Source organism: Aptenodytes patagonicus, chromosome 4, assembly GCF_965638725.1.
Source record: "Aptenodytes patagonicus chromosome 4, bAptPat1.pri.cur, whole genome shotgun sequence".
Lineage (NCBI taxonomy): Eukaryota > Metazoa > Chordata > Aves > Sphenisciformes > Spheniscidae > Aptenodytes > Aptenodytes patagonicus.
Genome location: NC_134952.1, coordinates 14,740,206 through 14,759,774, shown reverse-complemented (window position 1 = coordinate 14,759,774; position 19,569 = coordinate 14,740,206). Strand labels below are relative to the sequence as shown.

The following is a 19,569-nucleotide window of genomic DNA, read 5'->3' as shown; positions in this document are numbered from 1 at the left end:
TTTGGAGAAGAAATTCCCTTTAAATAAAAATTCTCTTTTTAAATAATATTAAATTGGTCTCAAAGACATTCCCTAGAGATCTCAAAGCAGAGAAACTGTCCTTTAGAGGCACCTCAGGAACATAACAATGAGCAGCTGTTAGACCTCTCTCCTGGGTAAGCCAGCTCTCCTGCCTCCTGTCACATGCTTGAGCAGATAGGTATGCAGAAATAGGGTAACTTCGTGCTATTTTTTCTATTTTAAAAACTGTGATAAATTACTATTGTCGATACATGCTAGAGAAAAACAAAAAAAGAGAAGATTGAAAGCAGATGTTTGAGAAAGCCCAGGTTTAGCATTGATCAGCAAGCTAGAGGTCACACTATGTTAAACAACCTGATTATTGTTCCTGGTCCAAAAATCTATGTTTCTTAAAAATCTGTTTCTAAAACATTCAGAAGTTCATGACTCACCATTGCTTCAAGAGTAGTTAAACTAAGACCTGCTTCCATAAAATATTCTGCATTTGGATGAAACTATTTTTGAGAGAAGTCCTGCCGTGAAAACCTCTTAAGCTTCTCAGACCAAAATCTAGTCTCCGGTTCCCTGAAACAGAACCATTTAGTCAGCAGGGTTTCATCAGTGCAGCTCGGAATAGAATTCGCCCATTAGCATGTTTAAAGCATTTGCTCACTGCCAGAGTGATGCTTTAATTCACTTTTCTGAACAAACTTCAACTTCAGCACTCAAAATCAATTTAATAGTGTGGATAAATGAAATTATTTCAACAGTAATGTTAAGAAACAGAAAGGGCTAAGTAACTGCAGATGAAATATGACTAAATAAGGGTGTTATTTATTTTTGAAACTTCCACATGTGTGCTAACTGTTTGTAACAGAGCATGTGGCCCCTTCTTGGCCCTAGGGATTAGCTAGCTCTGCTTTGGTTGAACACAAATGCTGGGAATCAGCTAAAGAGCACCATTTCTAGCTGAGGAATGACATGGGACCCATCCCAGAGAAGGGGAGGAAGAAGAAACAGGCTTCCTCTAGCCATCTTTATGAGCACTTGAAAGATGAAGAGGAATTTGTGGGCTTAGTGAGTGAAATTATTTTTTTCTGATACCAGAATTAGCTGGAGAGTTGGTCCAACAGTTGATTTGGAAGGAAGATTAACGCTTTATTTGATTATCTGGATGGCCCTATTCATTCTACTTAAAATGAAAACAGTCTGAGAGACAACCAGCTGATGTGGCTAGAGCTGGTATTTGCTTGGAAGTAGGTGAGATCAAGCTACTGTGTTCAAGTGGAAAGATAGAAAAGGCTACTCTCCAGAATGAATGTAAGAACTAATAGAGATGTGATAAAAGAGCATGACAAGCAGCCCTGGAGAAAGGCAGAGATTACAGCAATGTGATCAGGTGGTGACTCTTTCAAAAACCACTCAAAATCATATAACTGGAATTGCTTTGCTTAGCCTCACTGATGGTTCATCTAATACAGACTTCACCTGAGACTTCAGATGAAAATTGTTTTGCCTGATCTGGGCTTTGCAACAGGTAAAGCAGGTAATGGTTGTGTGTACCGCAAAATAGAACTGAAGATTAATTATGATGTGAAGCAACTCCTGGAAGGACTCAGGTAATTTATCGAATGGTCTGTGTTTGCCATCTAGTGGTACAAAGCCAAAATTTTTGTTCTGATGCGTGAGAGCAGACAAGACTGCTGAAATTTTGTCTCAGAAGCAGACCTCTCCCATGCAGAAATACGACTGCTTCCAGGCAGGTGGCAACTGTAGTTAAAAGTATAACTGGCCTTCGAGGAACTCGGGGCAGAAATTTTGCAGCCCCTGGCCCACCAGATTTAGGACTAGATCATTAGTGAGTTAGCAAGGGTTATCCAATAATTGATAGTACTCTGGTCATTGCTCTGGTCTTTCGATCTTACAGGTCCAGATTCTAAGAATATTCAGGCACCCAACTTTTCACTGCTTTCTGTGAGAATTCAGGCAACTAAATATCCTAGGGAGTTGAGATTATGTTCTAACAGCTTGTAAACCACGCTTGTAAAATCCTCAGCCAAGGGCCCTCCGGATTTCTAGAGGCATCAGCTATGCTTTACAGCATCCCTGTATGAAGACATATGATTATCTTTCAACCAGGAGACTGAACTACAAAGAAATTAGCAGCTCATAAAAAAATTGTACAGGGAAGATATACCATTCTGGCAATGAAACATATATACCTAAACATAAGCTATAAGACTAGTTTTCTCTCTTAAAACATTTCAAGGATGTGTGAATAAAGAATTAAGTAAAAAGGGTTAACTTTATTTCTCAGTTATGTCATAAAGTAAATACAAGACAAGGAGGATGCATTAATAGAAATATATTTTATCAGAAGAAATTATATACAGCATGAGATATCTAATCGTACATGTTATTTAATTGGATTTCTTGCTATATAGTTAAGAAAATAATAATTATATCTTGATTTTTTATCAGTATTCAGGAAGTTTAAAATAATTCCCACATCCCAACTAAATAGCAAATGTTTTCAGGTTTTACTATAAAAACATAGCTAGGAATTAAGAGTTGGAGTATTCGTAGTATCTCTGTGATTCAGAAGCATCACTCAATTTAGCTGTTCCTGGGATTTTCCCTCCTAAGCCATACAGATATTTTTTTAAACCCCTTTCACAAGTCACAATGAATGAAAACAAAGCAATACAAATTATATAGAGGACAAAGCCCAGATGACTAAAACAAAGATTAATGTGATTGAGTTAACTTTACTATGTAGTGTTAATCATATTAACACTAATATGATTTTGAAAAGTGTACCTATACAATAACACCACATACGTAACAAAATACGTAGAAGAAAAAAAAAATTACATGCTATTAGCTATGGTCCCTTCTTTTAAAAAAACTATTGAATCTTCTATTTATTGAGCAGCTGTTGCTATGTTCACTCATTCATCCATCCCCTCATTCAACTGTTATTTATTTATTTAATTATTCAATCAATTGTTCACTGAGGGACCGTATATGATCTATGTTTTACAATTGACCTCAAAGAGTGAGGCAGCTGAATGCATCCGATAGAAAATAGAAAAAGGCATCGCAAGGTTCACAACAATTATCCAGGGTTCAAAGCCAAAAACTATTTCTTCTAGTCCATTGTCATATTCCGGGCGGCACCCGAATGCCGGCGGTATCCAAAGCTGCAAGGAAAGAACGCAAGGCCAATATTAATCACCAGCGGTACAAGTGACTAGCCCTTAATGACCGGGACCCCACTGAATTGCAATTTGGTTTCAGAAATCCCTAGGAAAACCCTCCCTGTTGCTACTGGGGCACACTGGTGGAAGAGTATTTCAGCTTCTGCTGCTGCTACAGTTTTTGTATTGTGACTAAAACGAGCCTAGGCTCCCAGATTCCACGTTTAAATAAACTTTGTTCCCCAAAGGCGCATTCACTTACTCTTCCAGAAGAAGTAAAATTTACTTGCTACAAAATATAGACCCATGTAATTTTAATGTACTTATCAGGCTTGAAAGGTTGGGAAGCTTTTGGGTATTAACTTGTGAATTACGTTCAAAATGTCTTACCGAAAGATTGCATAGGAATAAAAATGCAGCGATGTTCTTCAGAACTCTCCTCTTATTGTTAGTAACTGAGTTTCTACTGTAAAATGAGAAATCTGAGGCTGAATGCATGACCGAACTATTTTCCTGACTCGTTTCTTCTTTGCTACCACCACCACCATTTTCTCTCCCACAGATACTGCCCTTGAACAGGCAGGGTACCTCTCCGCTGTCACGAGCGGCTCTGCCATTGTAAATCTCTTTGTACGAGGGGGTAAGTGATAAAGTGCTCCCCCGAGATATAGTCACTATTCGAAGAGTTTTAATATCATCGTTCACCTTTTCCTGCTCACGATGTATGGATTCAATGATAAAGAGGTTCTGAATATATTTCTCAATAATAACCAGGATGGAGTAGGGCAGGTTATACCACGTGTATTTTGGATGAGCCTGGGCACAGATAATGGCGAGGATCGAGCCCCAGGAGAGGAGCCAGGACCCTGCAGCTGTGCCCACCAGCAGTTCTGCATCAAGTTTTCGAGCGGGATTTTTTGAATTATCCAACGATCTATCTTCCAGTCTGTAGATGAGAAGGGCGACAATTCCAGCTGTACACATGAGAGCCAACACAAAGATGGCATGCAAGTAAAACATAGTAAGTGCTAACTCGCTTTTGATTTTTGAACGTCCAATCTGAATTAAATACACAACAACTATGGCTATTGTGCTAGTTAACACAATTAGTCCAAAAATCATTCCAACAGTTATGCCGTGGAATTTGAATGGAGTTTTGTGTTGCTGGTGGTGCTCAACTTTGCGGCCAATGTTCTTCCAGAGGACATAGAGCATCGTGGATGCTAGGATGTGGTACTCTATATTAAAGGGGTATAGATAATATATTCCTTGAGAAAATATCGAACAGAGAGTTGTTGTTGTGCAATTGCATTGAGGTGCATGATCATCTAAAACTAAAGGAGAGGGAGAGATCAGTTATGTGCATTATAAGGATTTCTCGTTTAAAGTGAATAAATAAAACATAAATAAAATGATAAAACATAAAAGGTAAGATTTCAGTCAAACACCACATCATGCTGCCCAGTTAGTCACCTAAGAAAAGGTCTTGTCATTGAAGTCATTAACCTAACAAAGCTTTTGCATGTGCACTGAAGTATGACCCCTGACTTCACTGCTCAGCCACTGAGCAATAATCACATCATGAACAAATGCTGCACCAAAGTGCACCAAGCTTCAGCAGGGTCTTGGTAAAAATACGTTTTTATAACACAAAAATCCAGATCCCAAGGGCTTTGAGTCCTCAGCCCTTCAGCTTAGAAGGCTTTTATAGAAGCTCGGGGATCTGTGGATCAGATCAAGAACAAGCTTAACAAGGAAAGGGCTCAGTTCTACTCTCATTTTTATCAGTTATTTACACTAGTGTGGTTTCTGATACCAAAACCACTTTATCAAAAAGTTGTTTATGTCTAGGAAAGAGGTGAAGTAAACCACAGATACTTTCACTCAATGTCCCAGTATAGTTTTAAGATTAAAAAAAAAAATTAAAAATCAATCTTCTCCTTTTGAGAGGAACCTATGAAATCATTCTCTCTCTGCAGTGCAGTTACCCGCATTGTAAACCCCTAAGGCATCTCAATGAACAATTGCTCTTATTTGTAAAATAAGGTTTTTTAACGTGCATTTATAACCTAAGCACATAATTTCAGAAATCAGAAATTTCCACAGTGGCAGAAAAAAAAGATACTTATTTTCACAATGTGTTTGTTTATAAATATATAAGCATACATGCTGAAGAGCACATTTTTAGGCGCTGATCTTAGATTTGTGCCTGGAAGTTTTTCTATTGTCTTCTATAATTTTAGAAGAGAAGAGCAGAGGAGAAAGTTGGTATTGTTTTGTCTCAAGCACACTGTTAAGAGATGAAAAAAAATTGCTTTTGCAGTGGATTGTATGTTAATGCCAAACTTGACTTGTGGATCACTACTTCACTCCCCCTTGTTTCAGATGCTATTTCTGACTATTCATAATTGTGTAACAATTCTGGCAGCAGAATAATAGCAAATAATATAAGGAAACTGCTTCTATTTAACAAGTAGAAATATCATGAAGAGCCTCTAACTTGTGATTTGCCTGCTATCTACTAATGCTCTATGATTACAAAAATCTCTGAACTATGAATTCAGCTACCTGATTATTAATGGAAAGTAGATAGTTTCCATAGGTACATCTAAAGGGTAACACTCGAAAATAGATGTAAAATTGTGGGCATAATTTTAGACACAGTTACACTGAGAATACTATTTTACAGATTTTAAAATTAAGTTTTCACTTATATGTGAACTTTGGCAGGAATTATTAAAAATGCCTAAAATTTTTCAATTTATACAGACTATAAATAGGCAAAAAAGAAATTAGTTCAGGCTTTGGCGTTGTAGACACAAAATTGGGAGTTTTTAGGATACGGGCACTGTTGAATCCACTGGGTGGGAAAACATACATTTTCCTCTTCAAAAGCTGTCTGTCTTTTCCCTTGTGAACACAATCAAAATATATCAGCTGTACCGATAAATTTTCACAGGAAGAAAATTACTTATAGCTGCTGAGAACTTTTATTTTCTCTTTAAAGTTAAGCACTCCTAATTTCCCTATGCTTCAGTGGCGCTTGAAAGCAGAAGGCATCCCCAGCAGTTATACTCAGTGTTTGTTGACTGTAACATGCATCAGCTGACCAATGGAGAAAATGGATTGTTATAAAAAAAACCCCACCCAGAGCAAAATCCTTGTGTTGTGAAGCAGCACTAATGGATAACCCCTATCCCTCTGAGCCATCCCACTGAATCCCATAGGATCACAGGCCATGTGTAACCACTCTCCTGGGAAGGATCTGCAGGATTATCCACACTTGTTTTGCTATGAATAACTTACAAAATAGTAAACTCTGTTTTTAACACTGCTATGTTCAATTTACTTCTATGATTTACTAATAAAGGGGTTCCTCAGTGATGTTACTCCGCAAATAAAATGTTTTTAAAAATTTGTTTGTTTGTTTGTTTGTTTGTTTGGAACTTCCAGCATTTTTTTTTCTTCTGGACCTCATCCGAAGGGGAGATGAATAAACAGAAAACTACAGCCTGACTCACATATATGATAATGATAATGATCATACAACATTTTAGTTGTGATCTGAACTGATCACGTATCAGCTCACTACCACTTGCCCGGGAATGACTATAGTCATTCATAGTCATGAATGACCCAGCTCCATCCTACAGTGACGCAGTATTTTCTATGAGAGCGTGTTAGAGCAGGAATTCCAAAATGTATCAACCCTTTCACTTACCTATTGTTATGTTCCCAAAACCAAGTGTGATTAGTCTTTCCTTATGTTCATTCAGTTGATGTTTTGACTCTGTTAGCACTCCATTTGTCCACAGGAGTAAATTTGTGAACACGGAATGGATAACCCCAAACCTACAAAATAAAGTAATTATTGAAGAAACCTGCACAGAGTATACCTCCATGTATGTTAAATAAAATGGATTAACTTTCTGTAAACATGCTACGTGGCCCTATTTAGTTGTCAGTGCAGGGAAAATACAATCATAACCAACCTCTCTAAAGATGTTCCTCAGCGGAGCACAATGAATGTTAGACTGTCAAAATTTTATAGAATGTCATTTATAGAATGGCTTAATGTATTTAACCATTAATACCACGCTGTTATTATTTGTTATGCTCCCTTATGTGATGGTTGTTATTCTCTGGGCTGGACAAGCTTCATATTAACGACAGCGATTGAACAGTCTGAACAGGGTTAATTGTTTTGCAAGCCATATTTCACAGCCTTCTGCGGTGCTCCTTCGTACTCACTGTGGCTGGTCTTTCTTCACAGATACCACTGCCTTCTCTAACTTCTGGTCCATGCATTTTTGTCTCCTGGAGAGAGTTGAAGCCAACAGAGGGCTTTATCCCATTCAGACTACTGGTACAGTGAGGGTAGGTCTCTAAGTGTTTTTGAGACTCCTGGTTTCTGACAAGCCAGGCGGTTTTCTTCTGCACCTGAGGCTGGTATTGTTCCTTCACCAAGAAACAGTTCTTTATTACGGCACTGTTCTCACTGATAGAGTTGCGGTTAGGGATTTTTAAAATTCTACTTATAAACAGAGATGATTTCACCAGCTGATGTTGCAAGCCTTCTGTGATCTCTCTCCTCAACAGCATGGGGCTTGAACACTTACCCAAGAGAGCGAAACAAAAGGAGAACCTTCTCCATAAGTGATGTTTCTGAGTAAATTTCTTTTTATTTCCTATAGAAACTGGTCAGCTCATTGATAATTTGAGATGAGTCTTTTTAAAGTTACTATGTTTGTTTATTTATGTTCTATGTACAGATAATCTACATTAATCCACCTTCTCACAAAACCAGAAACACATAAGAACTGGGTCTGCTGCCTCAAAGACTAGTCCTCAGTTCTATAAGAAATGTATGTATTCCGCTGTTCAGAGGCCACATCAGTTACACTGCGAGACCCAAGTTCTGGTGTCAGAAATGTGCATAACCCTTACTGATTTGGGTATATGGGATACCACCGGGGAGGTTGTATTTCACAGTGAATTTGCACGTCGGCATCTGGTTCCAAAAGGTGCTTTCCATAAAAATCAATATAAAATACCTCAGATATATTGTACTGACTGCAGGTTGCTGATGCAGATTCTCTTTCAGTAGCTAAATAAAGAAAACATAATATAGTGCATAGTCCTAAGATACATACACAGTGCTTCCTTCCTTCAAAAAAAGCAAGTGACACTGTGGTATCATACATTGCCCATGTCCCTCTCTCATGATAAAAATACACTTATTCTGTGACTGTTGTACATTATAAAATATAAGCACCATTTAAATAAGAAAAAAATAATTTAGACTAACGATTATCTTCTCACTTGGGTAAATGGAGTTACTTTTTATTTATATTAACACAATTAAGAGGAGAATCAAACTCTGTAAGTTTTCAATGTCCCTCATACAGTAAAACTGTAGGTGTTAAAGCACTGTGCAGACCTACACCTATTAGCATTCCAGATGAGGATCAGATCCACTTTACCTTTCAAGTGTTTTGAAAGACTGGATAATATCCTTTGCATGACACCAAAGAAAGTATACCTAAATGAAAGGAATACAGAGAAATGTCATTATGTTAATGAACATGTGTGACACTCAAAAAGGAAAGCACATCTGTAGACGGAAACTCTGATGATTTAAACTGAGGAAGCTCCATCTCCACGCATGTGAAATAACTTACGATTTCCTCTGATGTTCACCCAGAACCTCTCTGGCGTGATGAACCTAAGATTTCTCATATGCAAAGTCAGTGGCTCAACAGTAGAAAGTCTCAGTGTGACTCACTAAAACATACCTTGTGGCTGTATCGGGAGAGGCTTTTATTTCAAAGGAAATAAAGCTACCAGCTGTGGACAGCAGTATGATTGCTGCAGGGCGTGGTGATGCTAAGTTTGAATAATTTATTTAATATATGAAATTCTAAGGAGGGAGAGAGATAAGTGAAAGGATGCCAGACTTGATTAATAAGACAAACAACGGACACCCAGGAAGCGAGAGAAAAGGTTGTACTATCAGTCCGAGAGACAACAGCATTAGGAACACATGCAGTGGAACTCAAGTATGGTGCAGAAAGCTCAAGCTGGAGAATAAAAGAGAGAGGGATAACACTACTGAGTTAACAAGTAAAGGGGAAAGAAATATTAAAAGTGGGAATCTCTGTTTGTGGGAGGATAATGGAAACCTCAGGATACAGATTGCTGCTGATACAAAACCGGTTCCAAGTGCTGATAAGTGCAAGGAGAACGCTACCAATATTCCTCAGGGATGTTAGGGTGAAACTGGGAGTCTTGTTTACTCAGAATAGCTCCTAGGATACTGAACTTGACAGTAGGTTAACTATCAGGAGAGAAACGGTCCAAAAGTTTTCTCTTAGAAACCTGCCTGGTTTGGTGTTCCAGAAACGGTCTGAAAAGTGCAAAGAACTTTGGGTTCTTCTTCAGCAATTAGAGTAACTGGAGGTCCATTTTACCACTGTGCCCATTAATGTAGGCACCCTACACCACAGCTGGTGTGGTCTGAGACATTCAGTATCTGATTTTTGAAAAAGCCAGGAAAATGCAGCTCTCTGTGGGTCGCCTACACCACCCAGCAATAACATGTTCATTCATTCCTCTAATGAAGCGTTTATCAAAAGGAGGTGTGACCACTGTAAAACCCCAGGTGTAGAGACTACAAGATACCATGGAGGTTTCAACTGAAACCAAACAAATTGAAATTAGCACCTTAGTCTCATCTAATGCCACGTTCAATTTCCCATTCCAGGATAGATGCAGTAAAATCTAACAGCAGATGTGAAAGCATTCTTCAAAACTTAAAAACCATAAGTTTTGAAGATGTGTTCAGACATTAGAGTCACGAAAGTGGGGGGAAATAGGAACAGAAAAGTCAGTAAGGTAAAGAAATAGCATAAAATACAATTTTTGCTCACAGAGTACTCATTGCCTCAAAGGGACTTCTGCCTGCAAAAGAGAGTAATGCACAGCCTGTCTTGGAAGGGCAGGTACATGTTAGTTCATTGCTTGCATAGGTGCAGTATGTATATATTTATTAATTTAATGGCACATATCAGGATGCCTCATTAGAGTAAAATACAACAGAATCTGACACATATTCTGTAGAAAACAAATCCTTCAGTTTTTAGATGACACATAATTAGGGATGTTCTCTGCTGTAATTTCAGCCTGTGTTTCAAAGACATGAGAAGATTTGTCTTAGGTAAGAAGTATCTGGTAAATTACTTTTTTACTTTTTCTTTGATTGCTCAGGCTAACATTCCAGATTTCATTATTTAAGCTAAGTAGATGATAAATTCAGCAACATTGGGTGATGTAAAATTTAAATTAAAATTCTTGTTCGCTTTGTTCAGCATTGTTATACACCGTTTCTTCCACACTCCAGTTCACGGTAGCTGGAAACCTTGTCATCTCAGGGTCACTGGATGCAATGAAGAATGCTGCATGCAGATCAGCAGGGAAAAAAGGCTTTATTTCTTTGGTTTGTTTTTCAGAGGTAAAGCAAAGAAGTTGCAAGACATGGAGAGTGGATATTACAAGAATGGGAAATTAAGATTACTTCAACCAAATCAGAATTTCACCCTCAGAGAAAAAGATAGAAGAGGTCAGAGTTACTGCTTAAATTTCCATGCTTTTTTTGTTACAGAAAGCAGGAAAATGTAGGTTGTTCAAATGCTCATTTACATGCAACCACAACTGCTAAGAAAATCTTTCTTTTCTTTCTGAATGACTTAATCAGCTTGGAAAGTGCATTAAATGACCTGGCTATAACTGAGTATCTTAGTTGAGTGGCTTTTTCTTTCCTTCTTTCCTACAAATCTGTTGACAGGGCCTCAGAAGAATTCATGTGATAAACAATATCACCATATAATATAGACCAAAAGCCTTACAATAAACAAGCAGCTGGAATATTTTACCGGAGTCACTGACTATGTTTGCTACTGTGCAGCCACTGATAAGCATAATCAAATGCTTCTAGAAGGAAAATCCATGTTCATTTGGTATAGGAAAGGCGTGCAAGTATTTTATAACAAGCTAAATACACAGGAAGGGTTTTGTCCCTTCGAAGTATCAGGCCTCCACCCCTAACTACAATGGGACATCAGGATAGACAGATTGAATTGAACTTGTGTGGCAAGTCCTACACACAGAAATAAGTGAATTGTCTTTAGCGAAGCTGCTCATTTCAGCCTGAAAATTCTGAAAGTTATATATGTAACTTCAACTAAAAAAAGCATGTAACTTCAATTATAGGAGAGCATTTTTTGATTATTTCTTTTTTGAACCCATGAGAGTTTTACGACTGAGCAATTTCAGGTTGCAAAGCCTGAATTTACACATAGAAAGGATATACATGCACAAGAATTTAGCCCTCAAAAGCATCCTATGATATGCTTAGAAATTAAATTAGTGTAAAATTCACTGATGATGAGAAGATAAAAGATATTTTTGGTAAGAAATACAGATATAATATAAAACTGCAACCAGTGACTTTTACCTGTAAGATGGTGTGCACGGCATGTGTAACAGGAAAAATGCCTTCAGTTGGTGGTAAACAGTTTGAAAAATCAATGTAATATCCAATTTTAAAAGAGTCCAGAATTAAAGTAATGACTGCAAACAATGTAATCCCACCTACAAACAAAAAAGATATTAGAAAACCTCAATGTACAGTTATAGTGTCTAGAGACAATCTGTACCCATATGCTAAAATCTGTTCAGGGAAATAAAAGTCGAACAATATCCGTGTCCTTGTTTAGGGAAATAAAAGTAGATCGATGATCATGAAGGTAACTGACTCAATGTAATAAATCCTTCTAATCTGTGAAAGCCTCTGCGCAATATATTACGAAAGCACATCACCATACACGCCTTGCACGGTCAGTGCAGAGGAGCCAGTCCGGCAATGGCCAGGACCTGGAGACACTCAGCACCTTGCAGATGGCTCCCAGCTCCTTGCAAGGTCAGCCTCTCAAGTAACGGTAGCACTGAAGCGGCCATACGGTGCGTGAATTAATGCTCTCTACAGCCACACAGCAAACTATACAATTCCAGGGAGCTGAACAATCATGTTACAGTCTCCCGGCCCAAGAGCTCGACAGTGGGAAGTAACACAATCACTTGGTATGCCTTCCCCGTGGTTCAGGAGGTTACGCTTTAACTCAGAGACCAAAAAGACAATGAGCTGTATGGTTTGTTCTCCTAGAAAGAAACCAAAGATTTCATTTCAGTATTATTTTCACACACACACAAAAAAACCCTAATATGTTTCTCTAAATATGTATTTCGTATCCTAAAGAACTTTCAAAATACGTTTCCCCATGTTTAATTTTTTTTTTCTTTCAGGAATGTAAATGTTTGTTACAAACTTATTCTGGAAAGCTATATGGTAACACAATGTATATTATTAATTATTGGGTTTGTACCTGTATGACTAAGCACAACTGGCAATAAAATTACTAAACCAAACTCTAAAGTCTTCATTCGCTTAGTTTTTTTTTCTCCAGGCTTTTATTCAAACAGGTTTCCACTGGATTTAGTTTGGGTTTATTTGAATTAAGACTAGATAAAAATCTATCTGTGGACCTTAACTGGCCTTAAGATATAGATCAGTATCAGTATCTTAATCTTTCTTTGTAATTCCTCACAGAGGAAATAACATCACTAGTGTTGACTTTGATGAATGTTTATCTTTTGTAAGGGCCCACAACCTAACTTCCTTATAAGCACCACATGTTCCGCTTGACTTGTGTTAATAAAATATAACACTAATTTAATAATTTATTTAATTAATAATACATTTATTATCAAAGTTGCATTGATAAAAATTAAGTATAAATGATAAAAATACAATGTATTTTGTTTATTATTTCACTGATCCTTTAAAATTAAACAAAAATAGATTTCAGAAAATTTTTTAACAATGAGGGTATGAACTCCAGTAGGATTTTATGTTTCTGTTTTACAAACTCTATATAATAAAATCAATGTCAAATTACTGATGGAATGTAATTTCTACCACGGGACAGTTTGCCTCCTCCCAACTTTTGCCCTCATATTTAAAAATATAAAACCTCTGCTCTGTACTTCATGCATGTGTATGATCCCGTACATTTTTTTATTTATGCTTATTATGTCAGCTAATTTGTATTATTTCTAACACATGAGAGAACTGGAGCCCACATTTAAATAGATACGCCATTTTCATTATGTATAAAAGTTAATGGCATCACAAAATGCAAAATTCTAGGCTACTCTTGAGATTGAGTGATACATTTCCTTCCTTATTTAAAGAATTTAAATTATTCTAAAATAAATTAGAATTGTTAATTCTCCTGAAATAACTTTACTTAAGGTAATTGGACCTGCTCTGAGCAAGGTGTTGGACTAGATGACCTCCAGAGGTCCCTTCCTACCTAAATTATGCTATGACTGATTCTGTGATTCATGGTTTATTTAGAAAGTATGCAGGAAACTCAGCCTGTTTCACTCTTTGTCTGAAAGATGTCAAAGATGACTTACTGTGTATTGTGTTTCAATAAGAAGGAAAATGCTATCTTCTGAAGCAAAAAGATTATAAAAATCTTCCACAATTACGCTACAGTGAATTGTTATGCCTATGTTAACTTTGCAGAGTATTTTAGAAAGGTATTTAATTCCCCATTCGTGACTAGTAAGGTAATTTTCCAATTAATTCATGGTGCAGGATCAAGCCCTGAGGAACTGCTTTAGTGGCGTAGTAATGTCAGAGCAAAATGGGTGGAAATGTATTTCATAATGTAAAAGTTCTGCATCCTTGCTTCCATTACTCATGAGAGTGGCTCAGCAGAACAGCATCACAAGGGACTTGTTAACTAGAAGAAACAGGAAGAGAGAAGGGAAGGGAAGGGAAGGGAAGGGAAGGGAAGGCAAGGCAAGGCAAGGCAAGGCAAGGCAAGGCAAGGCAAGGCAAGGCAAGGCAAGGGGCTCAGGTTTGAATTCACTAAAATAAAAAGTAGTTCCACTCTGTCTTGCTTGCATTTCACAAGGTCACTATTTCAGTTGTATAGTTTTACAGCTTTACATCAATGTCCAGCAGACCAAAAAAACCTCAACCAACACAAAAAACCCCACAAAGTTTCTTTCACATTGAGCATTTTGGTTTATGCCTCAGTATCTCTCTTCATGTTTCCTTTACCTTCATCAGAGATTTGATGGGCTTCAATCTGTTCCCACTGAAATCAACAGTTTTGCCATTGTCCTCCAGGGATTAGAAGATTTTATATGGCTCATTTCTTTTAATGTTCAATTATTTCACTTATTCAAATTATAATCTAGATGTTTCTGGCAGTCACTCAGGTGACCACACTGTAAGCATAGGCAAAGTGTCCAACGTGCATATTAAAGGGGCTTAAAAAGAGAGTGATTGTACTAAGTTGCTTAGGCAAAAATCAAAGCACAACTATAATAACCATACATATGGTATACTAATGGTTTCTATGTTAACTTTTCCTGATGGAAACTTCAGTTTTATACACTAATACTAAATACTAGATATATATCAGTAATTATAAATGATGAAGATCATTCTGCTATTTTGCTATTTCTATTTGAAAGTTAAAGAAATATGAAATGATTGCTATTGAGCATTGAATTATTAAAAAAAATCGGGATTTTTTTCAAATGGTCATTGAAACCTGCATATCTTAGGAAATCAAGAATAGGATTTTCAGTATTGCTAAGTGCTGGCTTAATTCTTTCTATTAACCATCAAGAAGAAGAAAGCCATAATGATACAATTGTGAAAATGCCACTCTAAACTTAAAATATTATTTGGTTTTAAATAATAGACAATTTAATGTAAGCAGGAAAAATACACAAGTTGAAGTCTGCCACGAGCGTTGTAAGTTGACTAGCTGTCTATGCTTTAAACAGAAGCTGTGCTGCTGGGGAACGTGATAAAATAAAGCCATTTGTGAAGCCAATTGATTTTGAGTTCTCTGTCTCACTTGGTCGAATTTCCAAATAATGGTCAGAGACCTTTTGCACTCAGGGGAATAACATTTGGAGGAAGTCAAGGAAAGGACTTCCTAAACTTCCCTGTGATTATTTGGGTCAGGATAACTGTACCTTATTCAAGACAAAGCTCTCCCTAAAACTTTTCCCACATTCAGGCTATAAGAGCGTTTCTTGGTCTACCACACAAGTGGGAAGACTGTGCTCTAGGGTTCACACAGTTGCAAAAATGCTCAAGGAAACCTTTCTGTGAGCAATTCTTGTAAACTATTTGTCCTGCTAGCATTGTTAACCGTGTGCAAGGACTCAGTTATAGGAGGTTTCTGTTAAGTCATTCTTTTTCAGCATTTGTCATAGCAAAATTCTCTAAGCAACCAGCTACCACCACTTTTACTAAAATGATATTCACAGTTTGAAGGGAATCAGGAAAATATACTCATTTTATACTGGTTAGTACATGGACATTTTCTCTAATGATGAGAGCAAGGAGTCAGTCTTCAAAAGCAGCTGATAGAGCTAGCCAAAAATTGCAGAGAGCTTTCTGTGGAAAGACTGGATGAAAATTTGTTGTTGTAGTTTAACCCCAGTCAGCACCTGAGCACCACACAGCCACTCGCTCACCCTCCCCCCTTGGTGGGATGGGGGAGAGAGTCGGAAGAGCAGAAGTAAAAAAACTTGTTGGTTGAGATAAGAACAGTTTAATAATTGAAATATAATAATAATAATAATAATAATAATAATAATAATAATAATAATAAGGAAAACAACGAGAGAGAGAGAGAGAGAGAGAGAGAGAAACAAAACCCAGGAAAAACAAGTGATGCAACCACTCACCACCCACCAACCGATGCCCAGCCAGTTCCCGAGCAGCGATCACTGTCCCCCAGCCAGCTCCCCCCAGCTCCCCCATGAGCATGACGTCACATGGTATGGAATACCCTTTGGTCAGTTTGGGTCAGCTATCCTAGTCGTGCCCCCTCCCAGCTTCTTGTGCCCCTCCTCGCTGGCAGAGTATGGGAAGCTGAAAAGTCCTTGACTTAGTATAAACACTGCTTAGCAACAACTAAAACATCAGTGTGTTATCACATTATTCTCATGCTAAATCCAAAACACAGCACTATGCCAGCCACTAGGAAGGAAATCAACTTTATCCCAGCAGGAACCAGGACATTTGTCCTCCCCGCCTCCTCCTTTTTGGACTTTTAGTCTTTCAGATAAAAGTTTTCTATGACAAAACCACTGATGCAGAGGAGGGCAACGGGGATCTTGGCAGAGGAATTGCCACCTGAGTTTTTCCTTACCTCAAATAAGTTTTCTTTTACCAACAGAGGATAAGGGACTTGTACAGGCTTGTTGTAACTACAAGAAACTCCTAAGAATAGGAAAGTGTAGGTCTTTCCCTAAGGGCGAATTTGTTGAATTGCAGCCTAGACATCCAAGAGAAGCGGTAGAAGCGGCACCACTTGAGAAGCTAGTACAAAGAGCCATCCTGTGCTGGTAAAAGGAATGGATAAGGTAACCTAGTAGTTCATTCCAGTATCTTATTTCTAAGTCTCTGTGACTCCTTATATCCTGTAGGACAAATGAAATGCTGTGAATGCTGTGCCAAAAGAAAAAGGGCAGGGGGTCCTGCTGTACTTACCCATGTTAAGCAGTATTTATTCCATACTTAGGAGGAGAAAGTTACCCTCTGAGTAACAAAAGCATAGCTTGGTCCAAAACAGGATCAAATTAAGCCTTGTATTAATGAATTTCAGGAGGTTGTAAGCCACATAAGCTAATAAATGAAAAATGCCTGAGAGCTGAATATTGTGTTGGAAAACAGTGAATAATCAGGTAGAACAATTGAACAGTTGGTACATGAACTCCATACATTTCAGGAAAGAGTCTACAGACCATGACTGTATGTTAGACATTAAAAAAAAAGATTTTCCCTGAGCAATTCATACAGCACAATTGTTAACAGTTGCAAAGAAAATAAAAGACGCACAAGTACTGCGACTGAGAACAAACTAAACTTCCACAACAGAACCTTACTTTTCAAAATAATCAGGTTTTAGGTGTTCTTGGGATTTTCATTTAGATATTTCATTAGCTGCTGTGATAATTAACTGTTGTCTCATTGCTAGCAGGACAGAAATATTTTATGGAAAAGCTGTCTTATAGCTCTCCACTTTACATACTTACTTTCCAACCTATCATTTACGGTGCTGAGACTGAAAAAAAGGTCAGTAAAACTGGGCCTGCCTATTACTCTACACAGTGCTGATGTGGGTGGTTTCTTTTTCTTGGGACCCAGAAACACAGCGTTCCTGTCACTATGACTCTGTGATGTGCTCCCCAACCACCTTCTCTCAATAAATCTTTATACCCTTACTCCAGTATGCACCTGACTCTGCAGATAAGGGCCATCACATCCCACCGCTACCCTTGCAAACTTGTATACTTTTCCTACAAGCTCATGCTAGCTTTAGTTTCCTTGCTTAGATGTACTAATCTACAAACTGATCCGGCCAGGGATTTTGTCCTCTTCTGTTTAACTCCAGATGTTTCTAAGGCATCACTGCACACATACAAACAGGAATCTCTGATATACGTTGGTATAGAGAGCACTTGAGGACCTTTCTGACTGGTACTAGCCTAAAGTAAGTTGCATTATACTGTCTGGAAAAGGTGATAGTTCCTCCAAGAGAGTTGCATGACATCAACAAAATTGCCTCTTCCATTAGCTATATTTTTTTTTCAAGTGTCGCCAAGCCAGCCTGGTAAGGGAAAAAAGGCACCAGAGCTTTCAGTACTGTAAATGGTAGGTTGGAAAGTGAGGATGTTTAGCAAACAGCTTTCCCATACAATCTCCTAGTATGTTCAGCTTATGCATATATTTACTTTAGAGTGCACTGCATGTGTGTTAAGTTCATGAACACCAGGATGCCTCCTGGTAGGGATGGAGAGGGTAACAAAGTGGTAGCAGAGACAGGTGATGGCACGGATGTCCTGCGCACGGTACCACCCTGTGTGCCACCGGCCAGTACTTACACTTCAGCCAGCGGGCTCCGGCGTGCGTGTCCTTGTCCCGGATCAGCCTCCTCTGCGTGCAGCTTCTGCAGAGGTACCAAAGCATCCACAGCAGCTGGATGAGCATCAGCGTGATGAGGTAGGAGAGCAGGTGGCTCTTGCTGATGCCCACGGCATGCACAGCCCAGGCGAAGGTGAGCAGCAGCCCGGCCAGGAAGAGGTTGATGCCGTACTGGCTGCTGAGGATCTCGGCGTTTTTCTGCGGGCAGCTGCCGCCCACGGAGGAGGAACCGGCGGCTTTCTCCATCTCCCACGCCGCCGGCCAGATGCTGCAAGCAGGCGGCCCCGCTTTCCCCGGGGAGCCCCGAGGCCGACGGCTGGCCCGTCCCCCACCGACGGCCAGGGGCGGAGCGGGGCCGCCGGCCCTCGCCGTGCCTCCCTGCAGCCGCTGCCCGCCGGGCGGGGGCCTCCGGGGGGGGGTCTCCGGCTGCCGGGGGGGAGCCCCGGGCTGCCCGAGGGGAAGGTAGGTTGCCAGGGGGGTAAAGGCAGGCTGCCAGGGGGGTAAAGGCTGCTGAGGTTATGCGGGGCAGGGGGGTCTTGCCTTAGACTCGGCCAACAGCTAGGGTCGAGATTAGGGGTAAGGGAGGATTTATTCAGAGGGAGATTAGTCAGGAGGTGGTCATGACCCTTGCAGAGGGGCAGGTGAGCCCTCCGCGCCTGGTTGTGGTGAGGGACACGGAGCTTATGTCCGTGTTGACAGAGACGTGTGCAGCGTAACATGCTCTCTAGATAGGGAGATGGGAAAGAGAGCGAGCGGTGAACAAACATCCCTGACTGTTAATGGCTGGCTGGAAAGCCGAGGAACGGCCAACATGTGGGAGACGTTCAGAGAAAGCGAGGATGGGGCCGATGGAGCCTGCCCTGCAGCCCAGGGAGTGAACAGCCCGTGATGCAGCTCCTTCGCACGGGGGTGGAAATGGGATCACCCGCCACGGTTTCATGCTCTGGGCCCCACAGTCCACCTTCTTTTTGGCAACTGGCACTTCCACTAGTAATAAAACCCCTCTGCTTTCAGGAATTTTCTAGACCTTTCAAAGGTAGCAATTTGTCTCTTTTTTTTTAAGTCCTATTCTGACAACAGAGTGTAATAGTGATTGCTAGCTGGAGTAGCAACAACTGAGCTCAAAGTAGCAGAGACTTCTGCAGGATTTAGTCCATTTCTTATTTATTCATTTTCCTAATTTTTATATACATTGTAAGTATTTACCTCTTCTTATTTAAACTGCTTAGTTGTGACCTATGGTCATAAGATATTAATGTATTCAAACCTCAAGATTTGGAGCAC

At 39.3% G+C, this 19,569-nt stretch overlaps 1 protein-coding gene across 1 annotated transcript; it reads right to left on the bottom strand.

The window, feature by feature from the left end:
- Nucleotides 1–3,032: 3,032 nt before the first annotated feature.
- Nucleotides 3,033–18,531, bottom strand: OTOP1 (otopetrin 1). Its single transcript, XM_076337578.1, has 6 exons — nt 18,246–18,531; nt 11,713–11,849; nt 8,684–8,742; nt 6,922–7,052; nt 3,591–4,534; nt 3,033–3,203 (listed from the first exon to the last, which is right to left on the bottom strand). The coding sequence occupies exons 1-6, from the start codon at nt 18,529–18,531 to the stop codon at nt 3,033–3,035; spliced, it is 1,728 nt and encodes a 575-aa protein (XP_076193693.1).
- Nucleotides 18,532–19,569: the final 1,038 nt, after the last annotated feature.

What these genes read in the sequence shown, in the direction of transcription:
- OTOP1 (XM_076337578.1), bottom strand. Translation starts at nt 18,531, where the DNA reads ATGGAGAAAGCCGCCGGTTCCTCCTCCGTGGGCGGCAGCTGCCCGCAG. An exon ending in CCGTGCACACCATCTTACAG is followed by an intron (nt 8,743 to 11,712) that starts GTAAAAGTCACT and finishes CCTTTCATTTAG; the next exon opens with GTATACTTTCTTTGGTGTCA. An exon ending in TTTTGGGAACATAACAATAG is followed by an intron (nt 4,535 to 6,921) that starts GTAAGTGAAAGG and finishes CCTCTCCTTTAG; the next exon opens with TTTTAGATGATCATGCACCT.